This window comes from Clytia hemisphaerica, unplaced genomic scaffold, assembly GCF_902728285.1.
Source record: "Clytia hemisphaerica strain Z4C2 unplaced genomic scaffold, Clytia hemisphaerica genome assembly, whole genome shotgun sequence".
In the NCBI taxonomy this organism is placed as follows: Eukaryota; Metazoa; Cnidaria; class Hydrozoa; order Leptothecata; family Clytiidae; genus Clytia; species Clytia hemisphaerica.
This window is the reverse complement of record NW_027103286.1, coordinates 1-25,102: the sequence shown is the minus strand read 5'-3', so window position 1 is coordinate 25,102 and position 25,102 is coordinate 1. Positions and strand designations below refer to the sequence as shown.

The 25,102-nt window shown below is 35.1% G+C and overlaps 1 protein-coding gene across 2 annotated transcripts in view; it reads right to left on the bottom strand.

Moving 5' to 3' along the window:
- LOC136805868 (uncharacterized) overlaps positions 1 to 23,880 on the bottom strand; it is a 29,918-nt gene extending 6,038 nt beyond the window's left edge. Inside the window, exons 1-4 of one of the 2 annotated variants that reach the window (XM_067062446.1) lie at positions 23,686 to 23,880; positions 16,282 to 16,461; positions 9,435 to 9,531; positions 4,128 to 4,741 (exon numbers count right to left, since the gene is read on the bottom strand). In XM_067062446.1, the coding sequence (XP_066918547.1) occupies positions 4,711 to 4,741; positions 9,435 to 9,531; positions 16,282 to 16,461; positions 23,686 to 23,761 (384 nt within the window). In that variant the 5' untranslated portion in view covers positions 23,762 to 23,880 and the 3' untranslated portion in view covers positions 4,128 to 4,710. Of the gene's footprint in view, positions 1 to 4,127; positions 4,742 to 9,434; positions 9,532 to 16,281; positions 16,462 to 23,685 lie in introns of those variants that run through there. The other variant, XM_067062439.1, reaches the window with a different exon arrangement.
- Positions 23,881 to 25,102: the final 1,222 nt, after the last annotated feature.

Genomic DNA, 25,102 nt, shown 5'->3' with positions numbered 1-25,102 from the left:
CTTAAGATCACAACAAATTCAATGTGAAAGTTTTTGTATAAAAACAAACCTACAGGGATAAGTACTGGGAATTCCCAAAATTTTACCTTTTATAGATATCATAGCCTTTGTCAGTTGCAAGAAAGTTTAAACTTAAACTAAACAAACAGACCATTTTCTACAAGTTTTTAGGAATTTTTTAACAATTTTCTCAAAAATAAAAATAAAATGGCTTTCACACAAATCTCCAAGTTTTTAGAGGAACAAATTAACAGTCTCCAACTCCTGTTATTTTTTTTTTATTGTACAAAAAGGTTATAGTTTCACCACCTTCAATCAGTCATATCATACATGGACATGAAAAGTGTTGACTTCAAGTATATGAATGGATCGCGTTCTTAAAAAAGCATTTACCTTCTTATATGAACCATCTATCACCTGTATGCTTCCTTCTTCCCATTTCTATCAGCCTGGTGCCTGGCTTATCAATCTTTCCATTACCATTGGGCTATTCCATTTTTAAGCCGTACAGGTGTATTGACGAAATTTTCCAGGGGGTATCAAAATGGTGGTATTTCCAGGGGGTTTTGATGAATGAGATATTTTCCAGGGGGGTGTATAAAATTTAGACCCGTCAATATAAACGATAAGCTAACAATGTGAAAATAAATTGCGAAGGGGTTTCCAGGGGTTTCAAGGGGTTTTTCCAGGGGTTTCCAGGGGGTTAAAAGCCACGCCACAAATAGGTTTAGAGTAATGAAACAGACTACAAAGATTATACAAGGTATTGACGAATCCCAATTTATTGTCTGTTTTCCAAGGGGTATAAGAATTTTGTATATATTTTCCAGGGGGTCTGGAGGGTGTAAGGTGTAAGGGGGTAAGGGGTGGCCCGCGTGGCCCTTTTACGCCCGGCCCTTTTTAGCCTGGGGGTCTGGAGGGTGTAAGGTGTAAGGGGGTAAGGGGTGGCCCGCGTGGGCCTTTTACACCCGGCCCTTTTTAGCCTGGGGGTCTGGAGGGTGTAAGGTGTAAGGGGGTAAGGGGTGGCCCGCGTGGCCCTTTTACGCCCGGCCCTTTTTAGCCTGGTTTAATCCATAAGGGCTGCGTAAAAACGGCTGACAAGGTAATAGTAAGATTTGGCGTTGCTGGAATAACAGCGTACGTACTGTTCCTGTATTGCGGCCTTTTTTAAGCCGGCCTTTATTTGCGTTATTTTTAAGCAAAAGATGTTCGACTAGGTAATAATCTTTGAGTAGATCCTGTTCACGATGTTATTTAAAGCTTCAGCCCAGGGGTACTAGGTCTGTGAGGTGACGGGTATGTACGAGACAAAAATCAAAAATCGACCCTTAGGAGGAAGAACTGGCGTTTTTGGGACCCTCAGAGAGACTTTTTTCAGGATTTTTATCGATTTTCACTCGATTTTTGTCCAAATTTCGGAAAATCATATGATCCTTTGAAGTTTGACAGAGAAAATTTTGAATCTCTTGATTTTTGGACCCTTAAGTCTCAATTCTTTTTAATTGTTTTTTTACCCCTTTGAGAGACTTTCGAGGGTGCCCTCCTCCCGGGTTTCATGCATAGACCATAGATCGCGTTGTTCGGCGACCAAAAAAAGCTAAGTTGACAACTACCTTTAATGCAAAATAGGAAAGAGACTAGCTAGATTCCATCTAGCCCTGCGGGCTTTACAAAAATCATAAAATTATAATGTTCATAATAAAGCTGTGGAGTCGAGTTGGTTTTCCTTGTTCCCATATTTTGCAATATATCTACTGATCCTAAAAATTTTACCCGGCGTCCGAAAATTTATTTAACGGACATGTCCGGTAGTAATTTGTCAAATGATGACGTCACCACCAAAAGTGAAAATTTGATTTCAGCATATAAAAATGATATCTATACCATTCGACGCATTTTTCGATCTAGATTCTAAATCACATCAGTCTCAATAGGTAAAAATTTAGATTTCAAAAGTTATGACTTAAATTTGACATGTGATTTTGGTCAATCGTGACCCTCTCACCCCCTAAAAATGTCAAATTTCAACGTCATCAAATCGAAAATTAATTTACACCATTCGAAAGCTCGTCAAAAACTATATAGAAGACAATTAAACGGGTATATTCTATTTCTCAGTCTAACTCGAGAAAATTGAGATCGTAATTCCTTATATTATAAAATGAGGCATTTTTTCAAAAATGACGTCATAGAAGAGCTAGGGACCTCAATAACTTTTCATATTCAAATTTTTACTTATTAAGATTGTGATTTGAAATCTACATCAAAAAAACGCTTCGAATGGTATGTAAAACTTCTTTTTATTCTATTTTCCTAGGCCGTTTCCATAGCGAAAACTCTATATTTTTCGCTCCAGTTAGCTAGCGGACATCAGCATCAGCGGTTACAGACGTTAATTTTAAGATACAAGTAATTCATTTAAATTATTTTTTACACTTTGTAATTCTATTGTAAAAATTGATTCTACAAGTTTGAAGCTTTATTCTAGTCAATAAATAAAAGCGTACAGTTTAAAAGCTTCGAAAAGGCGGACACTTCTAATCAGCGGAGCCTGTTTCCCCAATGGTGTACGCTAATTAGAGTGTCCACTGTATAACGGACTATCTTTTTTAATTGTGACTTCGCTGACTTCGTTATACTTTCTTTCTGTTGTTCAGATATCTGTGGAAAGATTTCAACAATTCATATTGTGTCGGTCAACTGGTGATTTTTATGGGTTCGTCTGGATATAAGCTACATCTATCGGTAAATGATAATCAAATCATAGTCTAAATATAATACTTGGAGTTCTCAGCAATTTAAGGCGTTTGATTGAGGAAACAGCATTGATTTATTTGAATCGTATGTCCGTATAATTTAAAAAACTTGGGTTATCTCAAAAGAATTTCTGTTACTTTATTGTACATCTTTTTCTATTTTATTTTAACAGAATCGAAACATCTATACAAAAATATTTTCAAGTGGAATTTGCTTGGACCAATAAAGTTGCAGTTTGGAGATTGATGAAAAATCTAATCGATGGAGTATGACATTATAATAGAGGAGATTCTCAACGCCAAGATGGACTACAAGAACATTGAATAAACGAAAAGACTGTTTCTTTGATCTTTTACGTAATTTATATTTAATGCGTAATCAGGGCATAATTTCTAGATATTTAAAATGAGTATAATATGGTAGAATAATAAAATGAATACGCAAATAATTAGAAAATCGTACGGAATAAGAAGAGTATGAAGTCCGGACTACGAAAAGTATACGCTCGGGTGCCTAATAAACGGAAATTGTTAGAAATATTTTTCAATTTTAATAGATGGGGTAAATATTTTCAAAGTTTACTAAACAGGTTATATATAGGCTAAATACTAAAATGCAATATAATAGTATTTCCCTTTGACAGCTGAAAACATTTTAAAATTAATGAACCTAAAAAGGTCCCCCCCGTCCGGGTTGGAAAAAATCGAAAAATTAACAACCCCTCCCCCAACGTTTATTATATTATACACCTAAGAGTACCGTATTACGTCCCAGGTGTTTATTTATTTTATTTTTAAGAGGGCAGGGGTCGCCGTTTAAAAGAAAGGGGCTCCATTAAATTATTCTAGTTTGAATAATCTCATTTTGAGACTTCTAGGAGGGGCGTTTATTCGAAGTAATACGGGTGGATAAGCATAACAGTCAGTGCCATTGGTATCATATGAAATCGGGTGATTTTTTTAGACCTGTACCGGTAGGGCTGAAAGTAGGAGCACCGTGACCCTGCCCGAATAAAAAACAGTTCGCAATCGGAAAATATTCAAAAATTTGAAATTAAGGACTGATGGGCATTTATTGGGTTAAACAGATGTATTTATAACTACAGTGCTCCAAGAAAACCGAATTATATATTGGATATTGTGACGGGCCGAGCAATAGTTTTATCATGAAAATAAAGCAAATCCGATTAATTCACAATTTCTATGATAAAAGATAAAGTTATTCGGGATCAATCTTTGATTTGCGCAATGAGTTCAAGCTAAAACACAAAATTAAGGAAAAAAAATAAAGTATGTATAAACCCTATAAAGGCCGGTGTCCACTTTCGCGCGAAGCGCATGAAACTTTTCACGTTATTTGTAACGTGATTGGTTGATTAAAAAAAGAAGCAATTCCATTGGTCAAAATTGACGTTCGAAACTTTTTTATGGCGTAATCTTTTCTTCAGGCAAAAACGGTTAAGAAAAAATCAATCGCGCGCTTCGCACGAAAGTTGACACCGGCCTTTAGTAGTGAAATTGTCAATGTCCAGAAAAGAAATAGCGCACGTTTCGAAAGCTTAAAAATGGGAGAAAAATACCACATAAATAGTAGAAAAATATGTACAAGAAATTCTTACAATACTATTGTCCAAAGACTATCCCAAACGTTCTTGACTCCAAGTAAAAGTGAAATAACTCTGAGCTATGCTACTTTTAAAGGCGTGTCAAACTAATTGGAATGTAATAATTGCCATGGACTTGATACGTGACGTCATAATCCACCAATTTAATCAAAACAAATCAGTTATAAGCACTATGGGATTTTTATCCAAAATTTACTAACTGCTAACTGAATATGGTTAATTATCTCTAGATCCTCTATGTGGCGTTTGTAAGTCGTTGGCATATCATAGCGGATGTGAGCTGCGAGGTACACATCCCAGTGTTTGTCAGCTGCTGTAATTGAAGGTTGTCATTGAAGCGAGAGCATTTCATCTGTTTCTCTGAAATAAAGATGTACATATAACATAAAGTGTCATGTCAACCAATTCTTTCCACGTTACTTTCCGCTGTTTAGAAGTTGAAATATCTTAAAGGATGAAATAACTTTTCATTAGTTTGCTTGGTTTACGTGAAATTTTCGAGGGTGATGACTGCCACCTAAGTAATAAAATGCAAAAAGAAAAAAACAATTACATAATTAAATCTACAGGAAGTTCAAAATCCATAATGGCGGATTCAAATTTTTTTTTCGTCACATGAGCTAAAAATTTTTTTGACCTTGAACCTAGACATATTATATACAGAAATTTCATGTGATTACTAGTCATCAGCATAAAATTTGTGATCGATTGGTATATAATGTCTAGGTTCGAAGTCGAAGAAAATTCTTCCCATCTACTGTCAAGGGTTAAAAAAGGTTAAAAATCTAAAATCCGCCATTATGGAAAATTGGGAATTGCCACATAACGTAACTAACTTATTTCGAATCTATTTATGATGATTTTCATAATCAGAAAAAAAATCCAGAGTATCTCTAATCGTCTACAGGGGAAAACTGAGTAATTTGGAGTCACTGAAGTTCAAACATTTAAAAAAATATCAATTCTATATTTTTGGCCCAGCCGAAAAAATGTTTATTTTTTCATCTACATTTTCAAAAAAAACAACAAACTTAACCAATTAAAAGTGTCAAATTTCAGCTCCGTAGACCAATCTTTCAACCCTCTATGCTGCCCCAAAGATATGGACAAACATAAATAAAAACGAACAAACACTCTGAGAATCTACCTTCAAAAAGTTGAAGACTTCTGATATTTGAAACGACATAAAACCAGCTCTAGTTTAGAAACTATTGACCTCCTTTTTCGACAAAATTTCAAAATTTCAAGCTAAGGCTACATTGAACAATATGTTCATCCACTTTTAAAAACGATCCACAAAATATATATTCCAAAGGAAACCCGAGAAATTGAAAGAGAATGTTTTCGAACAATCGAACGTTTGGAGCTAACAACCCTTTAAAATAATACCACGCTAGAACACAAATTTATTTTTGAAGTACCATTCTCAAAAAGGGATATAGAAATTCAGCCGTGAACAAAGATTGCTGGCCACCAAGAGCTACACGCTTTATAAGAATGGTGTAAATGAGCCCCCCCCCCAGCGACCCCAAATTTTTCGAAATTTCACGCCATCACTCCTGAAAAATCTCATTTTCACGATCACGCCTGAAAATCAGACTTTGACGCCCGAATTTCGATCGAAAATTATTTATGCTACAGTTTATGTTATATACATGGCAGTAATAAGTTTCAGCAAATTCAAGGACATTTTCCATGTTCTTGATGTAATAATAGCCCAGGGAAAAACCTAGCAGAAAGCTTTTTTAACGTTAAACTTCTGGAACTGCTTCAATATTTTTACTGAAGTGTCTGGAGGAAAACTTAAATTGTACTAAATACTATGTTATCTTTTTTGAACAGTGCAATTAAAAGTTGGAAAATGTTAAGTGTTGGTGCATTGGTATTATTGGTATCATTGATTATTTCGAAACGAAGTGAAATCATATGCAATATAATTGTTTTTATTGAAAGGATGAGCATGAACTTATATTGCCTTTGTTATTTTTAAGTCATTAAAGAACTTTGCTAATTCCCAAAACACTAAACACAGTTTGGCTATGAGGTCATTAAAGAGATTGTAAAATGTGTTATGATCGAAAAACTGTTTCATCAATCATTTCACTACCCCCGTTTTTAGTAATAAGCTGGAGATTTGATATTTCACAGAAAAGTGCTACCAAGGGGTATTTCGGGTCCTATATCTTCCGAAGGACTCTTTTGTTTGCCTTGAAATTTAACAAACTTCTTAACCTAAGGTTGAACTACCACTGGTGTAAAAATGAACGTTATAGCATAAGTAGAAAAAAAGCTCAATTTTTTCAATCGCAAATTAAACCGCTAAAAATCGCGAATTTTTCAACCAAAAATACATTCAAATATAGCGCTTTTGATTCTCTAAAACAAGCAAAAAAAATTTTCATAATTATATTTGACTATCAAAAGTTACAGGCATTCTTGTTTCCACTGCCAATTATATCTGGACAGACTTTAGAAGCTTTAAGTTGTGAATTTATTTCAGCTAGAGAAATTTCTAGAATAGCAGGAAATCTTATTTCTATGGCACAAGCTATCGGGCCATTTGTTTATTTATTTACAAAGCAATTGTACAAATTTGTCGAATCCAGTTTCTCTTGGGACAAAAAAATGTCTCCTAACATTTGATGTAAGACAAGAGCTCGAATTCTGGAAAAACAATTTAGAAGTCACGAAGAGCTTTAGAATTAACACACAACCTGAAGTCACAAAAATCGTTTTTTCGGATGCAAGTGAAACCGGTTACAGGGGTTATGTTGTGGAAAAAACTCGGTAACATCATAGCGAAAGGGAACTTTGACCGAACCGAACGGCAAACCAGCTCGACTTACCGCGAACTTCTTGCAGTAAAATAAATTTTGCTATCATTTCCTAAAATCTTAGAAAATGAAAACATTGAGTGGTTTACCGACAACAATAACATATGTAGAATCATAAATCGAGGTAGCACAAAGCAATTTTTAACATTTGTTTATCGTCCAACATCGAAATTTACCCTACTTGGATCCCTAGAGAGTTAAACGAAATTGCCGATATAATTTTTTTTATTGGGATTTATTCCTTAGTATGTGTGCTTGCATCCGTTTTTTATTTCAAGTTAATATCTTTTTTCGTTAAGTTTTTATTGAGCTTTTTTGAATCCCGAATGCGAATCCCGAATCCCGGATACCGAATACCTAACTCCAGCGAATCTAACCTATATTCTACGTCAAAAAAATATATTGATTAAGATGATAAATAAAGTTATTTTCGTTTGAGTTTACGAAAAATAACCAATGTCTTTACCTGAAGCTGAGCGCTTTCAATTTGTTCGCGATTTTCGCAAACGACCCTTAAATTCACGAAATCAAATTCCCACAAAAAAGTTGTTTTGATCGAGGCAAACTAATTCCTAAGAAAGGCAGTTTTCTGATTTTCTTGAGATTATTAGGACATGAAAATGGGCTTTTAAGATTATTCTACCAGTGGGGAAATCTAATTTCGCAAAAATAATTCCCTTAAAACAAATCAATTGTGCTGATTTGCAAAATTAAGTTCCATGGAGACATGCGTGGATAGTTGACCAGTTGAGGGGCAGGTCCTTGACCGGGTCGGGTGGATTGTTGGCTAGTTAGGGGGTAGATTCTTGACCAGGTTGGGCGGATTGTTGACCAGTTTGGGGACAGGTCCTTGACCAGGTCGGCTGGATTGTTGACCAGTTGGGGGTAGATTCTTGGGATTGTTGACCAGCTTGGGGGCAGGTCCTTGACCAGGTCGGGTGGATTCTTGAACCGGTTTGGGGGCAGGTCCTTAACCAGGTCGGGTGGATTTTTGACCAGTTGAGGGGTAGGTCCTTGACCAGATCACGGGTAAATTCTTGACCAGAAAGTTAGATTCTTGACCAGCTGAGGGGTGGGTTCTTGACCAGATTTTTTGTAAGATTTTACGAAATCGGGTCAGTAAAATGAGTCCCGGCCGGGTACATTCTTGACCAGTTTCAAAAACTGGTCAAGAATCCAACCAGCGACCAGTCCAACTGGACCTGATCCCTTTTTCTTATTTTCTATCTTCTTTTATTTTGATCCGGTTTGGTGGACCATTTCATGAAATATACTATCTTTACCTACAGACCTTATGCGGCTGCGGTCATAACTTAAAAGAATACAAAGGGCTGTAATATACTATGATATAATTATATGCTACTACACGTTTTATTTTTTAATAAGGAACACGTTTATAAGGAACTTGAGGCTGAAAATGGTCTGAGAAATAAGGAATTGTTAAGGAATTGCTCAGGCTGAGAATAAAAAATCAAGTTAAGAAACAGCGAGAGTTCAATTTGAACTTGCACACATTAACAACAACCTAAATAAAAGACGGAAAATATTGCTCAAACACCTTTCAATATGTCATAAAGACAAAAAATGCTGATAAAGAAGCTACACACTTAGCAAATCCAAACTTAGCAGTTAAGTAACTAAGGAACTTGATAAGGAACTTTGAAGCTGAAACTCTCTGGCAAAATAAGGAACTCCAGGCTCGGAGCCAAGTTAAGGTTCCTTATAAAAAAAACAACTTGTATATACTAAAGTCTGTTCACGATAAATGTGCACTCTTTTTTCTTTTACCTATAACTTTCGAAGGAATTCTTCAATCTTTATAAATTTGGTATTGTTGGAGAGATATTTGTAAGTGGAACAATTTGAAATAAAAAAGTCTTTAAAAAATTCTAAAAACGAGGATGAAAATGAAGAAGAAAAAAATGAAGATCTTGTAGAGAAGTACATTTTCAGTGGAGAGATTCTTTGATCTTAGGAAATCATCAATGTGAAGAAATTTTACTAAAATATTTATTTAGTATAAAGTTATGATACAAAATTAATAAGTGATTGACCCTAAAAAAAATCAGAAAACAGCAGAAAACAGCGTTTTCCAATGATACCAAATTTATAAAAATTGAAGAATTCCTTCAAAGTTATAGGTAAATGAAAAAAGAGTGCACACTTATCGTGAATAGACTTTAAATATGCAATGACGTAATACGTATAATTGTCATTACTTTTCTGAGTAAGCGGGCGGTGCTCCCATCGGGTAGGCTGTTCGGGGGTCGTCTTGCACGAGTTCGTGTTGTTTATCTTCCTTGTTCATCTTTGGTTCTATGGGATTAAAAAAGGGGCATGAATTGATTTGACGGCAACAACACGTGTAAACTCTCTTTGGCAAAAGTCGGTAGAAAGTCGGTCGTCTAAATAAGACCTAAAGGTCCATTTACATGTACTGTAGCTGTACAAAATGCACCTTTCAATATAAACACGGACCCTAAAGTATATTCTTAACATGCGCATTCATATGGTCAGTTTACAACACATTTACCATTGCAAAAAAAACATACAAAAATAGACTCCACACACACTCTACTCAAACAACGGAAAAATACATCACAAAATATCCCAAAAAGAAATAAATTCCAGTGTATGCAATGTTGTCATAAATAATCTATATACAAAACCCTATACTATACGAACACTCAACATGAACAGACAGTCTAAGGTCTGACTAACACTAAGAGAATAAGACATTTCGAGTCCCTATGTTCCGTAAATGTTCAATTTATGGGGGGGGGGTTTGAAGGGGTTCGAAATACCTTTTTCCCGTCAAAATTTTGGCTGAATCCCCAGAATCCCGAAAATTGAAAAAAATGATAACACCGACCGGTTTGTAGAGGTTAAAATACCGGCATAATGTCAAAAAAATAGGCTAAATACTGTTACCGTTTTCCCGTCTTTTTTTTCGTCAAATTCCGTAATACCGTACTTAAAAAGGGCCAATCCAGTCACACCGTAAAAGTACAACCCCCCATTTAGAGTATACCCCCATATCTATAGAGTATGGTCATCAAAAATGGTTGAAATTATGGTTAGATTTTTGTAGATAGATATCACTTGCGTCTTGTTCTAAAATGGATATTTCTTACTTTATTTAAAGTCTGTTCACGTCTGTTTTTCTTTTAAAAATGAAGATGAAAATGAAGAAGAAAATAATGAAGATCTTGTAGAAAAGTGCTATAACTATCATTTTCACTGAACTGAATCCTTGATCATCGAACGTCATCACTGTGAAAAAATTTCTCTAAAATAATCATTCAGTCAAAAGATATCAAACAAAATTATAAGCTGATTGAAGTCTAAAAACGTTGATTTCTGCTGTTTTCTGCTGTTTTTTGGGGTCAATCACTTATCAACTTTGTATCATAACTTTATAATGAATAAATATGAAATTTCTTCGCAGTGATGACCTCCTAAGATCAAAAAATCTCTCCAGTGAAAATGAAAGTTATAGCAGAGAAGCAAGATCTTCATTTTTTTCTTCTTCATTTTCATCTTCAATTTCATACTTTTTTTAAAGATTTTTTTATTTTAAATTTTTCCACTCGCTAATATCTTTCCAATGATACCAAATTTATAAAGATTGAAGAATTTCTTCAAAAGTTATAGGTAAATGAAAAAAGAGTGCACACTTATCGTGAATAGACTTTAGTCTACCCCCTGGAAATTTTAGAATAACCTTTGACCTACTGGAAAAATGAAAAACTACCCCCTGGATATGTTTGTCCAAATTTCTAAAAAATGATAATTCAGTCAAGAAATATCAAACGAAGTTAGAAACTAATTGACGTCTAAAAACCCTGTTTTCTGCTGTTATCTGCTGTTTTTTGGGGTCAATCACTTATTAACTTTGTATCATAACTTTATATTGAATAAATATTTTAATAAAATTTCTTCACAGTGATGACCTCCTAAGATCAAAGAATCTCTCCAATGAAAATGAAAGTGATAGCACTTCTCTACAAGATCTTCATTTTTTCTTCTTTATTTTCATCTTCGTTTTTAGAATTTTTTTAAAGATTTTTTTATTTTAAATTAATATCTTTCCAATGATACCAAATTTATAAAGATTGAAGAATTCCTTCAAAAGTTATAGGTAAATGAAAAAAGAGTGGTACAGAGTGCACACTTATCGTGAATAGACTTTAATTTTTGTTCGTCCACCCTTACTTTTAAGGTATGAAAATAATTTTTCCAAGACTTCTTTTGCAAATTTTGCCTTTTCCAGGGGAGGGGGTATTACCACATTTCTAAAAATCTTTTTTTTGCCTTAAAAAGGTTCGTCCACCCCCTGTATGAAAATTTAATGGAACATCCCATTATTTCAGGTGAATAGCTTTCCATAGTAACTAGAAAATCCTGGAGGAGATACTGTAGTGCATTTAGACAATTATAAGGTATGAATAAGGTATTGTTAAGTCGTGTTAATATTGTTAAAATTTCTTTTAAAGCTAAATCTCAGGTGGCATGTTTGGTTGCAAACCAAAGAGAATATAAAAACATATGTTGGAGAGAGGACGACCTTGCTATTGGATCGATTTCTTTTGATTTTCTTTTGCTTCTCGGGTCTGTGATGTTACCACGCTTTTCGATGTGTGGTGTTCTCGATTTGGGCCGGGCATGCCCGATTCTCCAAGGTTTTGAAAACGAAAGTGATCAAAATATATGAAACCTGAAAATCACACAATTTATAAACAGAGGAGTATTGGCTTCTAAACTATCTTTATGTTCTGCATTTTATCAATATATGTCTCTGAATCTTCTTCAATAACAATTTCTTCAGAAGCATTCGACGAGCCATTGTTACGAAATATCTGCTGTTCTTTGCTAGGAGACGGTTTTTATGACAAAGTGAACAGCGGGTCTCATTTTCTAGGAGGGTCAATTTACTTCAAAACATATGTTGTTCTATTACAGGAGACAGCGTCATCAGTGACCAACAGATAGCATTTTCTAGGTAATGACGTCATCGGTGAACAGCAGATAGGTTTTTCTAGGCAATAACTTTACAATGAATATTTTATCCATCTGCTGTTTCGTTTTGTTATTTTCATGAGACAGGGTACAAACTGTCGGGTATTTTTGAAGAACAGATGACTGATAAACATTTATATATACCAACATATATTTATGATTAGATATATTTTAAAGCTATTGACCTTTTACATAGTCATAATGTATGTTGATTCAGCAGATTGAAATAAATAGAATCTTTTGTAATGAATAAAGAAAAATGTGGAGCAAGATTTTTTTCTTCCTTTTATTTACAAATTTGAAAGGAATCTTTTATTAAAATTTTGCTGACATCAGTTTCAGACGAGTCGGGTGTATATAACACTGTATAATCCCTTTAAGTGCTAACCATTTTCAAATCTTCAAATATTTCGAATCTGATTTTTCATGCATTTCTGTATGAAATTGTCTTTTTTGCAGTTTGCTTTGACATATCATGCATGGATCATGGATATTAGGTAAACTCTTTACTCTTTCAACTTTGGTAGATAGTTTCTGTAAAGAAATATTTTCTTGATTTGGCTTTTATTTTTCCATTTACAAATTTTACAATCATGTACTAAGGGAGCGGTCATAAAGTATCTACTAGAGGGGGGTGGAGGATATTTTAAAAAATCCAAAAAAAATTTCGCACCCCCTCCCCTAACCTGAAAAAAATTTTCGAACCCCCCTCATAAGACCCAATATTTTTTCGCACCCCCCCCCCACTAGAAAAATTTTTACGCGAAAGAGAATTCAGTACATGCGGTACAAAGAGTATTATTTGTTTGTATGACAGTTTTTTATGTCAAAATAAGGTAAGGGAGATAGTTTAGCCCTGTTAAGTTAAAGTATAACAGGGTTAAGACAAGAATCATCAAGTGGTTTTCTCTGAGCTTCTGTAAGATTTGGAAAAAAACACGGCTATTTTCCCCAGTAAGCGACCTGGCTTAATTTTATGGGGGTGCCAACTATGAAATTGGTAGACTAGTAAACTAGTCGGTTATTACTTATAACCTTATAATAAAACTGTCACTCAAATAATGTAAACACTAATTAAATATTAGTTTCCTGAGAAAAGGAAGATAACCGACTAGAAGCTACAATCAAGGTCATAATATTTGAGAAAAAAGGGAAATCCACCAGGAAGTTTTTGAACCACAATCGATTTGTAAGTGCTCTAAAGTAGGTTGGAAGGGTAGAGTTTTAACTCTGAGTTTTAACATGAGACTTAAGACTTAGGACCTTAGGATCTCAGGATTCAAAAGTTCAAAAATAGTCCAATAAGACTCAGAATATAGCCTGGAAGTCTGCCAACCCCTCCCAAATTGAAATATTCGATTAAATTAAAAAGATAGCCAAAAATCGACTTTCTCGCCAGAACTTTAAATCTTAAAAAACGTTAAAATAGCCAAAATTCTCAATATATTATGACCTTGATTGTACTTCCAACGCCTTTTTTTCTTCACCTAAAATCGTAAGGAGAGACATACAGATTTCTGCATGTCTGACCCGTGCGGGATTGCATTTATTTTTTTTTTATTTTTATATTGCGTTTTTAGAAATGCTCATTTATTTATATGTTCCCATGTTCAATGTTACTATGAAATATCATTTAGTCAAAAAATTCTCAAAAACCTAAAAAAAGTTGTAAAATTAAACAACGTTTTTTGAGGGAAGTAGCTTCTAGTCGTTGAAATTCAGAAAAGAGACGCAACTTCACCCCTTCGATTCTTTTTATTTGGAGCTTGATTTTTTGTATATGGGTCTGTTTTCAAAGACTAGTTTACTAGTCTATGAAATTGGCGCCCTCCATTATTAAGTGAAAATATTAAACTATAAGAGCAGTATGGTTGAAAGTAATGCCCGGAATCTTAGAGTCAAGAAACTTGGAATTTGTTTTTTGTAATTTGAAATGTTAAGGTGTTTGAACAAAGGAGGCGCAACCATGGTTTGCGCCGGCGGAAAGTTTTTCAATTTTCAACTTTTAATCTGTCTAAAATGCCCCATATTATAGCACCAAAAATAAAGCCACTCAAATAAAATACATGAGCTGTCGATGCTTGAAATTGAAGTTTTGTACCTGATAATCTAATCAGATTATTAGGTAATTTGATCATCTTATTTAAGCTTTTGCGCCACTACTTTACTCTCCATTAAAGATCAATGGCTAAAAGAGGCTAGGGATAAGGGGCATGGAAATTTTTGGTGAGAAAGGTCAAACAATTTAAAAGAGTTACTAAAAAGGAGAAATTTGGTCAGCATAAGCAGGCATAAGACCACAAAAACCACAGCGAGCATCAACAAGTTTCGATCTTTTTGGTATTCTCTCTGGGGGTGAGCATCCTCTTGAACTACTGGTTGATACACAACACCTTGCTTCAGCCTTTCGCAATTCAATGTTGATGGTCGTTTCGGAAAAACTCAAGAGAAAAGATGCAAGAGCGCAAAGAAAAAGCACCGCACGCGAAAAAAAATTAACATAACACTTTATAAAAGGCGCTATAAACGTGAAGAAGGGTCCCAAATTGCCCAATTAAACATCAACCAAATTTTGGCGCCCCCTTGAAAAGCTCTTTTGGCGCCCCTCTCAGATCTTTCTGGGGGTGCACCCCCTGCCAGGTCGCCACTGATTCCCTGAAAAATTACTGATAATGTACACAATCTGCCTGAGTCTATTTTGAAACTGATGGTGAGATGTCGAATACCATTTTTCATCAGATATTACAGAGGCATCTCAATTACTCAAGAGAAAATTTTGAAGATTGGTTACTCGAGACCCTGAAATACAAGCTGTTCTGTTGTTAAAAGGAATCTGAAAAATCAAATTCTCTCAGTTTGAAATTTTCCTATAAAACCTATATTTTCCAGGTTTTCCAGGGTCTGTCAAAGCCCTGTGTCTTTTAGTTAGTATGTAAGTTAGAAGACATTAGCAGATGCTAAGGAGGCGCAACCATGGTTTGCGCCGACGGGCGAAAATTTCAATATTTTTCTCCACCATTTTAGCTAAAAGACACTTTGTTTTGACAAATTTCTTTTAAGAAGTACTTTTTCAAACCACTCTGATGAGCTGTGAGAGCCACTAATCTACTTCCCTCGCCTAGCTCAATGTTACAAACCAAAAGGGCAAGGCGATGATGCTCAAATAATTGCAATATGAAATGTACATATATCCAATAAGATGACCGCTCCCTAATATTTCAGAAGGAAAGTTATTTAGCTAGAACTCAGATAAAAATTACCCCTCTCCTTCTTTATTTTACTATTAGTTTTTTAGATATAAGAAAGTTTTGAAGAAAATAGGCATGTAATTTCATGTTTGAAATATACAGCTACAATTCAGCTTGAGAGATATTTTTATAAATAATTTTAGAAAAAAAAGAATCTATATATTTTAATACGCTTAAACGTGTGTGTTTACAACGTCAACGTCTCGAAAATCTAACAAAGCTCTACAAAGCCTCCTCTTCATGGCGTTGAACCATCATATTTTTGCACCTTAAGCAGATTTCCTACCACTAGACTAACTTTGAGACCCCAAGATACTATTTTCTATTCACCAAATTTGGAGCTTGATGGGTTAAAGTCAACCTTCTTCCCAAATTTTTGGCAATGTAATGTTATCTTTTTTCTCCTTAATTTCCTAAAATTAAAATCAAATCATCGATTGGCGGCTATCTTTCTTCTGTTAGAATTTTTTAGATGTGTAGTGATTCACTGGATTGGGACACGCAGCGTGCGACGCTGCGCATCTAGTTTCTGTTATTATTGAGTTCAGTCCGAGTCCGAACAAAGCTAATCTTTTTTCGTTGTTTTTCTCTCGTAAACGTCAATCAAAAAAAGAGAAAATATCGCACTCCCATTGGTCCGTTCATAATAGAGCGCAAATCAATTTCTATTATTATGGCACCACACATCGAAAAATAGAGAAAGATTTTGTTCTCTCTCTAACATTTGTTTTTATATTCTCTTTGTGCAAACGCTATAAAGAATACATCCGGAGATTAGCACTGGGAGCGAGGTATTTACCGTTGTCTTCACTTTTAAGCATACTGGCACCACCAGTTGGCTCCTTACGGTGATGGCACCTCCGACGGACCCAGATGATCATGACGATGATAATCAAAGTGATGAATGTGAGAATGATGCTCAATGTGAGAATGAACCAGATCTCTTTATGTATCGGTTTCGAACTGGCTACGGCACTCACTAAAGTGAAGGAAGAATTCAATAGATTAAGCTCAAGATGCTTAGTATAACAATCTAGCCCATATTCTGAATATCGTATTGAATACATTGAGTCTCAAGCCCGAAGGGCTAGAGGAGAGACTCCTGGATGGGAAATGAAACAATTTATTTCCCATCCAGAACGCCCGCGCGTAGTTTTTACACAAACACCAGATTGGAAATAAAATCCACGCTAGATTTAAAAAAATGCAGTCCTCCAAAACAAAGAAACCGCTAGATACAATCCGTCGTCATGATTACGGCGCGTTCTATGCGCGTTTTGGATGGGAAATAAGTAGCTTTCTCTTGCCTGAGAAGGGTTAAAGTTTCACCTTTAGCCCTTCGGGCTTGAAACTCAACTTTTCCTCGTTGAATCTAAGGTCGGCTTGTATAAAGTATGATTGACCATGCTACAAGTTGGTGAGAAGGATAGAATTCCACTTTTCCACTTATTGGAAAATATCAGTTGGGGAAATGTTCCTCGACTAACTGATACAACGGAAAGAGCTATGACCTTCATTTTTTTCTGTAAAAGGTCACTATTGGATATAACTTGCGTCATTTCTATAATGCCATTACGTTCGATCCAAGTTAATTCTTTGACAAAATGGTAGCAAACTATAACTATTGTCTTGTCTTGATGTCTCGATCATTCATCTTCCCAATGCAATGGAATGGAATGCAATGTAATGCGTTTTGCAACTGTCGACCAAACATTAAGTCAGCCGGTGCTTCTTTCGTAATGCTGTGTGGTGTAGCACGGTATTGACGTAAAAGTTTGTAAGTTTCAGTTTCTAAATCCTTCCCTTCAACGTAGGCAGCACGTATTGCTTTCATCAAAGGTTTGTTAAAGTTTTCAACCTGTCCATTGGCTTGCGGCAATAATGGTGTAATACGGTGATGAGTGATACCGTTGTCTTCCATGAATTCTCGTACCTCTTTCGAAGGAAATGGTGGGCCATTGTCGGTAACAACTTTTGACGGATTTCCATAAGTAGCAAATGTTCTATGTAAAACGTCTGTCAAAGATTTAGCCGTTGTACTTTTGACGAATGCTATTTCTGGGCAACATGAACGTTTATCAATTATAACGAGAACGTGCTTGTTTAACACTGGAAATGGGCCCAAATAATCGATATGTAACGTATCCCAAACAGCTTCTGGAATTTAGGTAACTTTAATCGGAGCAGGTGGTTTTGATGGACCAGTACATTCAACCATTTTGTCCATACCGTAGAAAAATACTTTTGTTCGTAAGAGCTGTTTCGTTTTCTCGATACCTTGATGTCCAACATGACAAATACGGACAGCATCTTTGTGAAATTTTGTGGGCAGTACGATTCGGTTACCTTTAAGAATGACACCATGGGTAAGACTGACAGTAAGCTCGTCTTTCATTTTACGAAACTGTTTAAGTACGTCTATATCAACATTTCGTAAATGTTCGGGGGCATGTTCGTGTTTCTGTGGTTCATTCAACTTGTACCAATCGTTGGCTTGAATTATATTCATTAGTAATCGTAATTCAGTTTCGTTTTCGGTTTCAGTAGCAATATCCTCTATCTTGAAAGATTTCAGTGTAGCAAATTTTGTGACCATGTTTACACAAGTTTCTATGTAGCTACGGTTGATCGACCGGATGTCGACTCGAGTAATCAGATCTAATATAATAATATTATAATAATCTAAGGTCATTTATTTTCAATCACTTGCTATATATTTGGACTCACTCTTCCTGTGTTTTCTAGCCCACCAGCGATTCTAGCGTTCCCCTTTTGATATATTTAATTTATGTTAAGATTTATTTTATTTTATCTAAAACATTGTTCTATCATTTTATATTCCTAAATGAGACCGAACCTATATTCTATTTTACCACAGCCATTCCATAATTTTGCCATCACAATATCTACAAATTTAACCGAATGATTTTAGTTTTGATGTTAATTCGATGTTGCACTATTACGTCCAGTCTATTCTACATTCGAATTTTCTTCTCAGTTTGATCTCCTATGAATATATTAAAATATTATTATATTAGTAGTTTTTCTCCCTAATATTTAATATTTACTATTTCATTGCATAACTAGGACTTTGACAACCTACACAATTCGACCTATGTGATTTTTTATCTATATCATCTTATCCGACGAACCTATCTTTCAGCGTCTTCTATATTAGGTTGCCCATTGATTTACTATTTCAATAATATGTAGCCGACCAACCCACTAAGCTTCCATTACTGACTTAGCTGTCAACTTCGTATCAGTTTGAATCGTAGAATTTTATATACATTTATATACATTACATATACATAAAATATTTCAACTTCTTGTAAGAAGAACCAATATACTTTTGGAGATCAAGAAATTAATGATGAAAAAAAAGAAAAAAAAGAAAAAAAGAAAGAAAAGATATGTTATCGTAACCTCCAAGTGTAATCGAAGTGCGTTTCTTTCGAAAGAAATCTTTTACATGATCCCCAAATGTATAACAGTAATTACTAAACTATCAATTATGGAAATGTCACTTTTAATTGAATCGAAATAATAGACAGACTTTATGTTATGATTCTCTATCACTGACTCTTTTTAAAAAGCATTGATGATATTTTTTTGTTGTGTTTTCAACGACGGGAATAAAAATATAAACTTTGAACTTCATCCAAGATCTTTGATGGTCGTCATGGTTACTTTTGTCTTCGTTGATTGCGCGATGAATAGAATATCGATTCGTCGGCACAGCGTAAATATATGATTTTGAGCTGTGCTTTTCACGGTACCATACCGAGGCATTCGCGCTCAATTTGACTGTAACAGCATTCGACCTCTTTCAAAGCACGTGACGAATAACTAATAACGTGTAAATCATTTGTACCAGGCGTACGTTGTAGTAAAATAGAAGAAAGTCCGACAGGGCTAGCATCGCAGTAGACCATAGTCTCTTTCTTTTCATCAAAGTAAGGCAAGTTTTTCTCATTCGAAAGTATATCAATAATAGCTTTAAAGCTTTTAAACGACTTTTCACATGCATCAGTCCACTTAAAGTGAGCATTTTTCTTAAGCAACTGACGTATCGGATGGGTAAGCGTACTGTAATCAGGTATGAATCGTTTCAGGTAATTTGTAAATCCCAGGAAACTTCTGGCAGCATTTGCATTTTCTGGTCGTGACATTTCTTTCAGCGCTCGAACCTTCGACTCACTAGGTTGCATACCTTCCTCTGAGAAAACGTACCCAAAGTACTCAAGGTGACGTTTATTGAATTTGTACTTTTTCAGCTTTAAGGTAGCTCCCTTTTAGCCAAAGCTTCGAGTGTCATTTCTAAGTTTTTATTATGTTCCTCTTGAGTTTTTCCGTAAACGAGAATATCATCGGCTAGATTCCAGAAATGGGCAGAATTCAGTCCGAACAAAAGTCTCTTAAAACGTTCTTTTTTTCCCAAAAGCATTTTATTAAATTTCTTTCATTCGTAACGGTTTGCAATTTCTAGTATAGTGTATACATCTTATGAGAGAAAATTTTATTTGTAGTATAGTATATCTGATGATCGCACAAGGCGTGAAACTGACAGTAATATATGGATTTTAAATTTTAACAAATGAAAATATATGTATCAAAATGTATGTATCAAAGCTCTATCCAGTATCGAGCACTGTTTCAACATTTGTTTTCAACAATGGTAGTGTGTAAAATGTTTCCTTCTTCTTTCGTTCATATGCTATAAAAATTGTACGCTATGACGTCACGTGGTTATTAGCAAAGAAGACTCAGTTGGCAGACAGTGGTGTGGTGGGAAAATTTCTCTGGGGTGGCCAAGGCAAATATGGTGCCCTTTTAAAAGATCTTTTGTTTTTGGCTCCCCTCTCTATATATACGCTCATTTTACTTACGAATACAATACAAAAAAGGGAGTGTGCGAGCGAAGCGAGTCAGAAAATTTTTGAGGTGATGAGGGGCGCCATTTTTGTTTTTTCATTTGTCAATCTTTCGATATGCACCCCCTCTCAAAAGGGCTCCGCTGGGGGGCCTGGCCCCCCTGCCCCCCCTGCCACCACGCCACTGTTGGCAGAGGGTGGCCACCCAGCCATTCCAATACTGTGGCGCTTATCAAATAAAAGTTAAACCACGATTTAACCTGTGTTAAATCCAAAACAATCAAAATTAGCCATATGCGGGAAGGAGAGTGAACAATAATATCATTACTGCGGACATAGCTAGTACACGAGAAATCGGCAAAAATCAGCGAGTTGTATATCCAGTGTATAATAAATCCTTGTTCTAATGATCAAATATAAAATGATATTCAATTTTGGTTCTTTAAAAGCATTCGACTTGCATTGAAGACGATTATCTTGTTTCCCTGTAAATCAATATTGATAGCGCAACATTATTCTTGGTAAGTTTAAACTTAAGACTTTATTTCTCAAGGCTAAAAGAGATAGCAGATGTTTTAGATAATTCACGTGCACGGTAGAAATATTGACATAACGAGACAAGCACAAAGGATCGCCGTAGGTCTTTTGAATTGAAAAAAGGTTACTGAAAATTTACAAAATTGGGTGAATAATGATATTATTGGTCATATCTATCCTACAGTGTGTCCGTAGTGTGTTAGTAGAATAACAAATCCTCAGAATTCATAACACTACTGTTTGTTTTTTACATTATCTTTGGCATCATTTTTGTAACAGTGAAAAACACCTCAAGGAATCAAGATTAAGATCCAGATAGGGTAGTCTCGAGATGACAATTGTTTATGACAGCGAGCGCTTTTAGCCTAAATTTGCTTGCCAAAAATAAAAAGTGCTTTAAATGACGAGCATCAACTGCTCGGGATATGTATTTTTGGTAAGCTTGATGAAGTCAAATGTATGCTTACGATTATCATTTCATTATTTAAAGTTTTATTTATTGATGGAAAATGCCTTATCTTTTCTGGTCTGTAAATTACATTTTTCCAATTTCATCTAATTCAAAATAAGCAGAAACGCATTTTCGACATTTTCGAGACATGACAACTTTAAAAGCGTTTCAACTTTGATTTACATGACTTGATGACAAGTGGGATATTTCAAATTGAGTCAATTTTATTTAAATCAAAAGTAGCCAAAAAAGTGGTCTGTAAAATACCAAAGGTACTTAACAACTGTTAAGTCAGACTTCTATACTAAGTTATAGTTATAAATATTATCAACAAAAAAGCTTTAATTGATTGAAAATATGAGTCTCAGACAACGTTTGAGGTGTCAAAACTAAAGAGAGATCTTAATTTTTATGAAAAATTCGAAATATTCTGGTCTGTAAAATACATATTTTTCATCCCACCATCTCGAAACTTCATTTGAACTTTTGAATGTTGCTGGCCTTAAAAACTAACATCTGGCAAATTTTAACGAGGTTTACTTGGCTTTTTGCTGAGCTATAATGAACAACGTTAAAAAAGTTTCTTGTATTTTGGGGCAGTTTTGACCGAATTTTTCAAAATAAATGGACTGTAAATCAAAAAATAGTCGTCTAAAATCCATGAAAGCTTTCCACAATGCTACAACTATACCGACTACGAGCAATGAAGGCATTAACATCTATTTCATGGAAGAATTTGGTCCTGTGTGGAATTCAAAAGTTCAATTTTTTTTTTAATTAGATTTTTTTATAATATTTTGATATTCGGGTCTGTAAAATACACATTATTCGTGCTACTATCTTGAAATTTTCTACACACAATTTGATGCTTTATCTAAAACCTTGCAAAGTTTTAATAGGTTTTGATATGTAGTTCATGAGATATCTTGAAATGCAGTACCCTACCCCAGGCAAATCGGCTCCAAAAACGATTGCCACGTACCCTCTAAACACTCCCTCTGAAAAGTTATATTCTCGAAATATACCTTATTGGAACTAATTTTCCCGGGTTTTAATTTTAGTGTTTTCGCGGTTTTTTGTCAAAACAGCGAAAATTTGATCCCGTGAAAAATATTGAGAGTTGAAAACCGCGAAAATTAATTCCCGCGAAATACAATTTTTTCCAATTTTATCGAAAAATTTGAAAAATCCCTTGGAAAATGAAAGAAATTTGTCCAAAAAAGGGCAAAACCGCGAAAATTATAACCTGCGAAGGGCTACATGGAGTACTTTTGCTGAAAAGTGTGCCGTGGTTAGGTAGGAAATTCTACCTGAGTCACGTGGCATTTCAATAGAATTTCAGCGCTTGAACAATAAGAAGCTTTCGCGGGTTTTCGAAAACAATAGCAACAATATTTTTTTTGATATTCTCTTTTTTGCCGGCGATGGCTTAACTTTGGAATTTTTGGTTCCTTTAAGTGAACTGTCCGTGTTATTTTTCATTTTGTAACTTTCTTTAGCTTTCCGAGTTATTTTTGATTATTTAACTCGGTAAGTTGTGCTTCCCTTAGCTATCCAAGCTTTTTTTCCTTTTTTAACTCGGGAATTTTTGCTTCCTTTAACTTTCTGTAAATAGATTTACGTTACAATGATTGGTCTAATAAAAAGGCTCGCCTCGTAAAATATTTCTCGTATTGCACTCAAACTTCATGTGATAACTATTACTTATTGAGTCTTCATTGGATTGGTAATCATCGATAGAATCTATCGGAACAATTAGAAATCGATTTCATTAAAATTAAAAGTTTATTACCCTTTCGGAGAAGTCATTTAGGGCCAAAATGACGTCGTCATTACAATATTCGCAGTATTTTGAGTCTTGATCCGTTTTAAGTTGTAACATGAGCGGTTAGACGTCATTCCCCTAACCATATAAATTAGATTGTTTCGTAGAGGTCAATAGACCTGTGAAATACCTGTGGAATTTAGATTTTCGGAATTTCTTTGGACTTGGGATTTTCGGAAAAAAAGTACTGGGATTGGGGCGTCTATAGAATCCCTTTCGCTTCGCGAACACGAGACTCGTTCTTCGTGCGTAAACCCTTTTACCGTTGATCTTCGTTAGGCTCGGTATCAGGAGGCAAAATCAAGCCCAATTTTTTGCCAATAAACAATAAACAAAAAAACAATAGACAAAAATATGAGAAACTAGACTGTGAAATAGTTTGCGGTCTAGATACCCAGGCTAAGATGGATATTGAGAATATTGAATGCCAAGTGTTTATCTTCGTATTTGACTCGGTATCAGGAGGCAAAATCAGGCGTGAATAACAGGCTCAATTTTATGTCAAAAAATGCTTACCGCTCGAATCCGTCGTGAGACTACATGCAGACTTTTCAAATGGGACAACGCCGCACGAGTTGATGAATTTGCTCATGTCTGGTTTGAAGCATGTTTTGTTTGTATAATACGTTTGATTAAGTGGTACACAATTCCTTCGACAAATTCTTGAATTGGTTAGTGTTTGGTTAACTTCCGCCCATTGCGACCATTCTCCCATGTCTTGGAAAGAAATATGATAGAGGGTCAGGAATAGTAGCATGATGGTTGGGTCGATCAAACAGGGGAGGCAGGCAAATTTCGAGACCTAAGATTTTTGCGCCCAATAAAAAGAATGAATTTTATAAAATTACGCGAACAAAGCAAACACAAAGATTCTCACTTAAATGCCCCTTTCTTACTCCCAAAAACCCCTAGGAAAATGAAGGTTTTGGCACTTTTTCAAGAAAATTTCATAAAATAGGGGGAAGGGGTCATTATAAAATGCTATTGGGGTGATTTTTTTGTTTTTTTAATCATTGTTATAAAAAAAAGAGTGTACAGTGGAACCTCTAATTAGCGGACACCATCGAGGAAAGGGGTTAGTGTCCGCTTATTAGAAGTGTCCGCCTTTTAGAAACTTTTGATCTCGGAGCTCCAATTTTGAAATTAGGCCATCCCAGGGTGTCGAAAATACAAAATTGGGGTCTAAAGTACTTATTTGCAGACACTAGGTCATAGAAGAACAATAGAAGGGTTATTAAAACGCAACAATTTAGTTTTTAACAAATAAAAGAAAATATAGAAATATAACACTTTGTAAACATGAACCAGATATCATAGTTGACAAAAATGCTGTGGCGATCGTTCAAACAAACTCGATGGGAAAGGACAGTATTGTTGGCCATCTCCCCGAGAATATTTCTAAACTGTGTACCCTTTTCTTAAAAGTACCAAACACTGGAATCAGAGCTCGAGTGACTGGCAAGAGCTTAAGTCGAGGTGGTGGGTACGGACTTGAAGTACCAGTGATTTATGATTTCTTTGGCCCACCTAAATTCGTTGAATGTGTCAAGGGAAAACTGGAAATTTGTAGAAATAATTTAAATAATAAGACTTGAAGTGCTTGAAATAAAAATATCTAAACATTTTTTTTTCGATTTTGGACGTCTGTGACCCGTTTGATATTTAATGTCCGCTAATTGGAGAGCTAAAATAGGGTTTTTGGCTATTTCGGTGAAAAATTGTCCGCTAATCGGGGCCGCTAATTGAGTGTCCCCTTTTGGCAAATTTTTTTAGATTTGCCTATGAAAGGCCGGGAACTGAAATTGTCCGCTAATCAGAGGTTCCAACCTTTTAGAGTGTCCGTTGATTAGAGGTTTTATACGTATGACGTAGTCAAAAGTGAAAAAAATTTTTTTTTAATGTCGCCGAACACTTATATTTGACGTCCAATTTT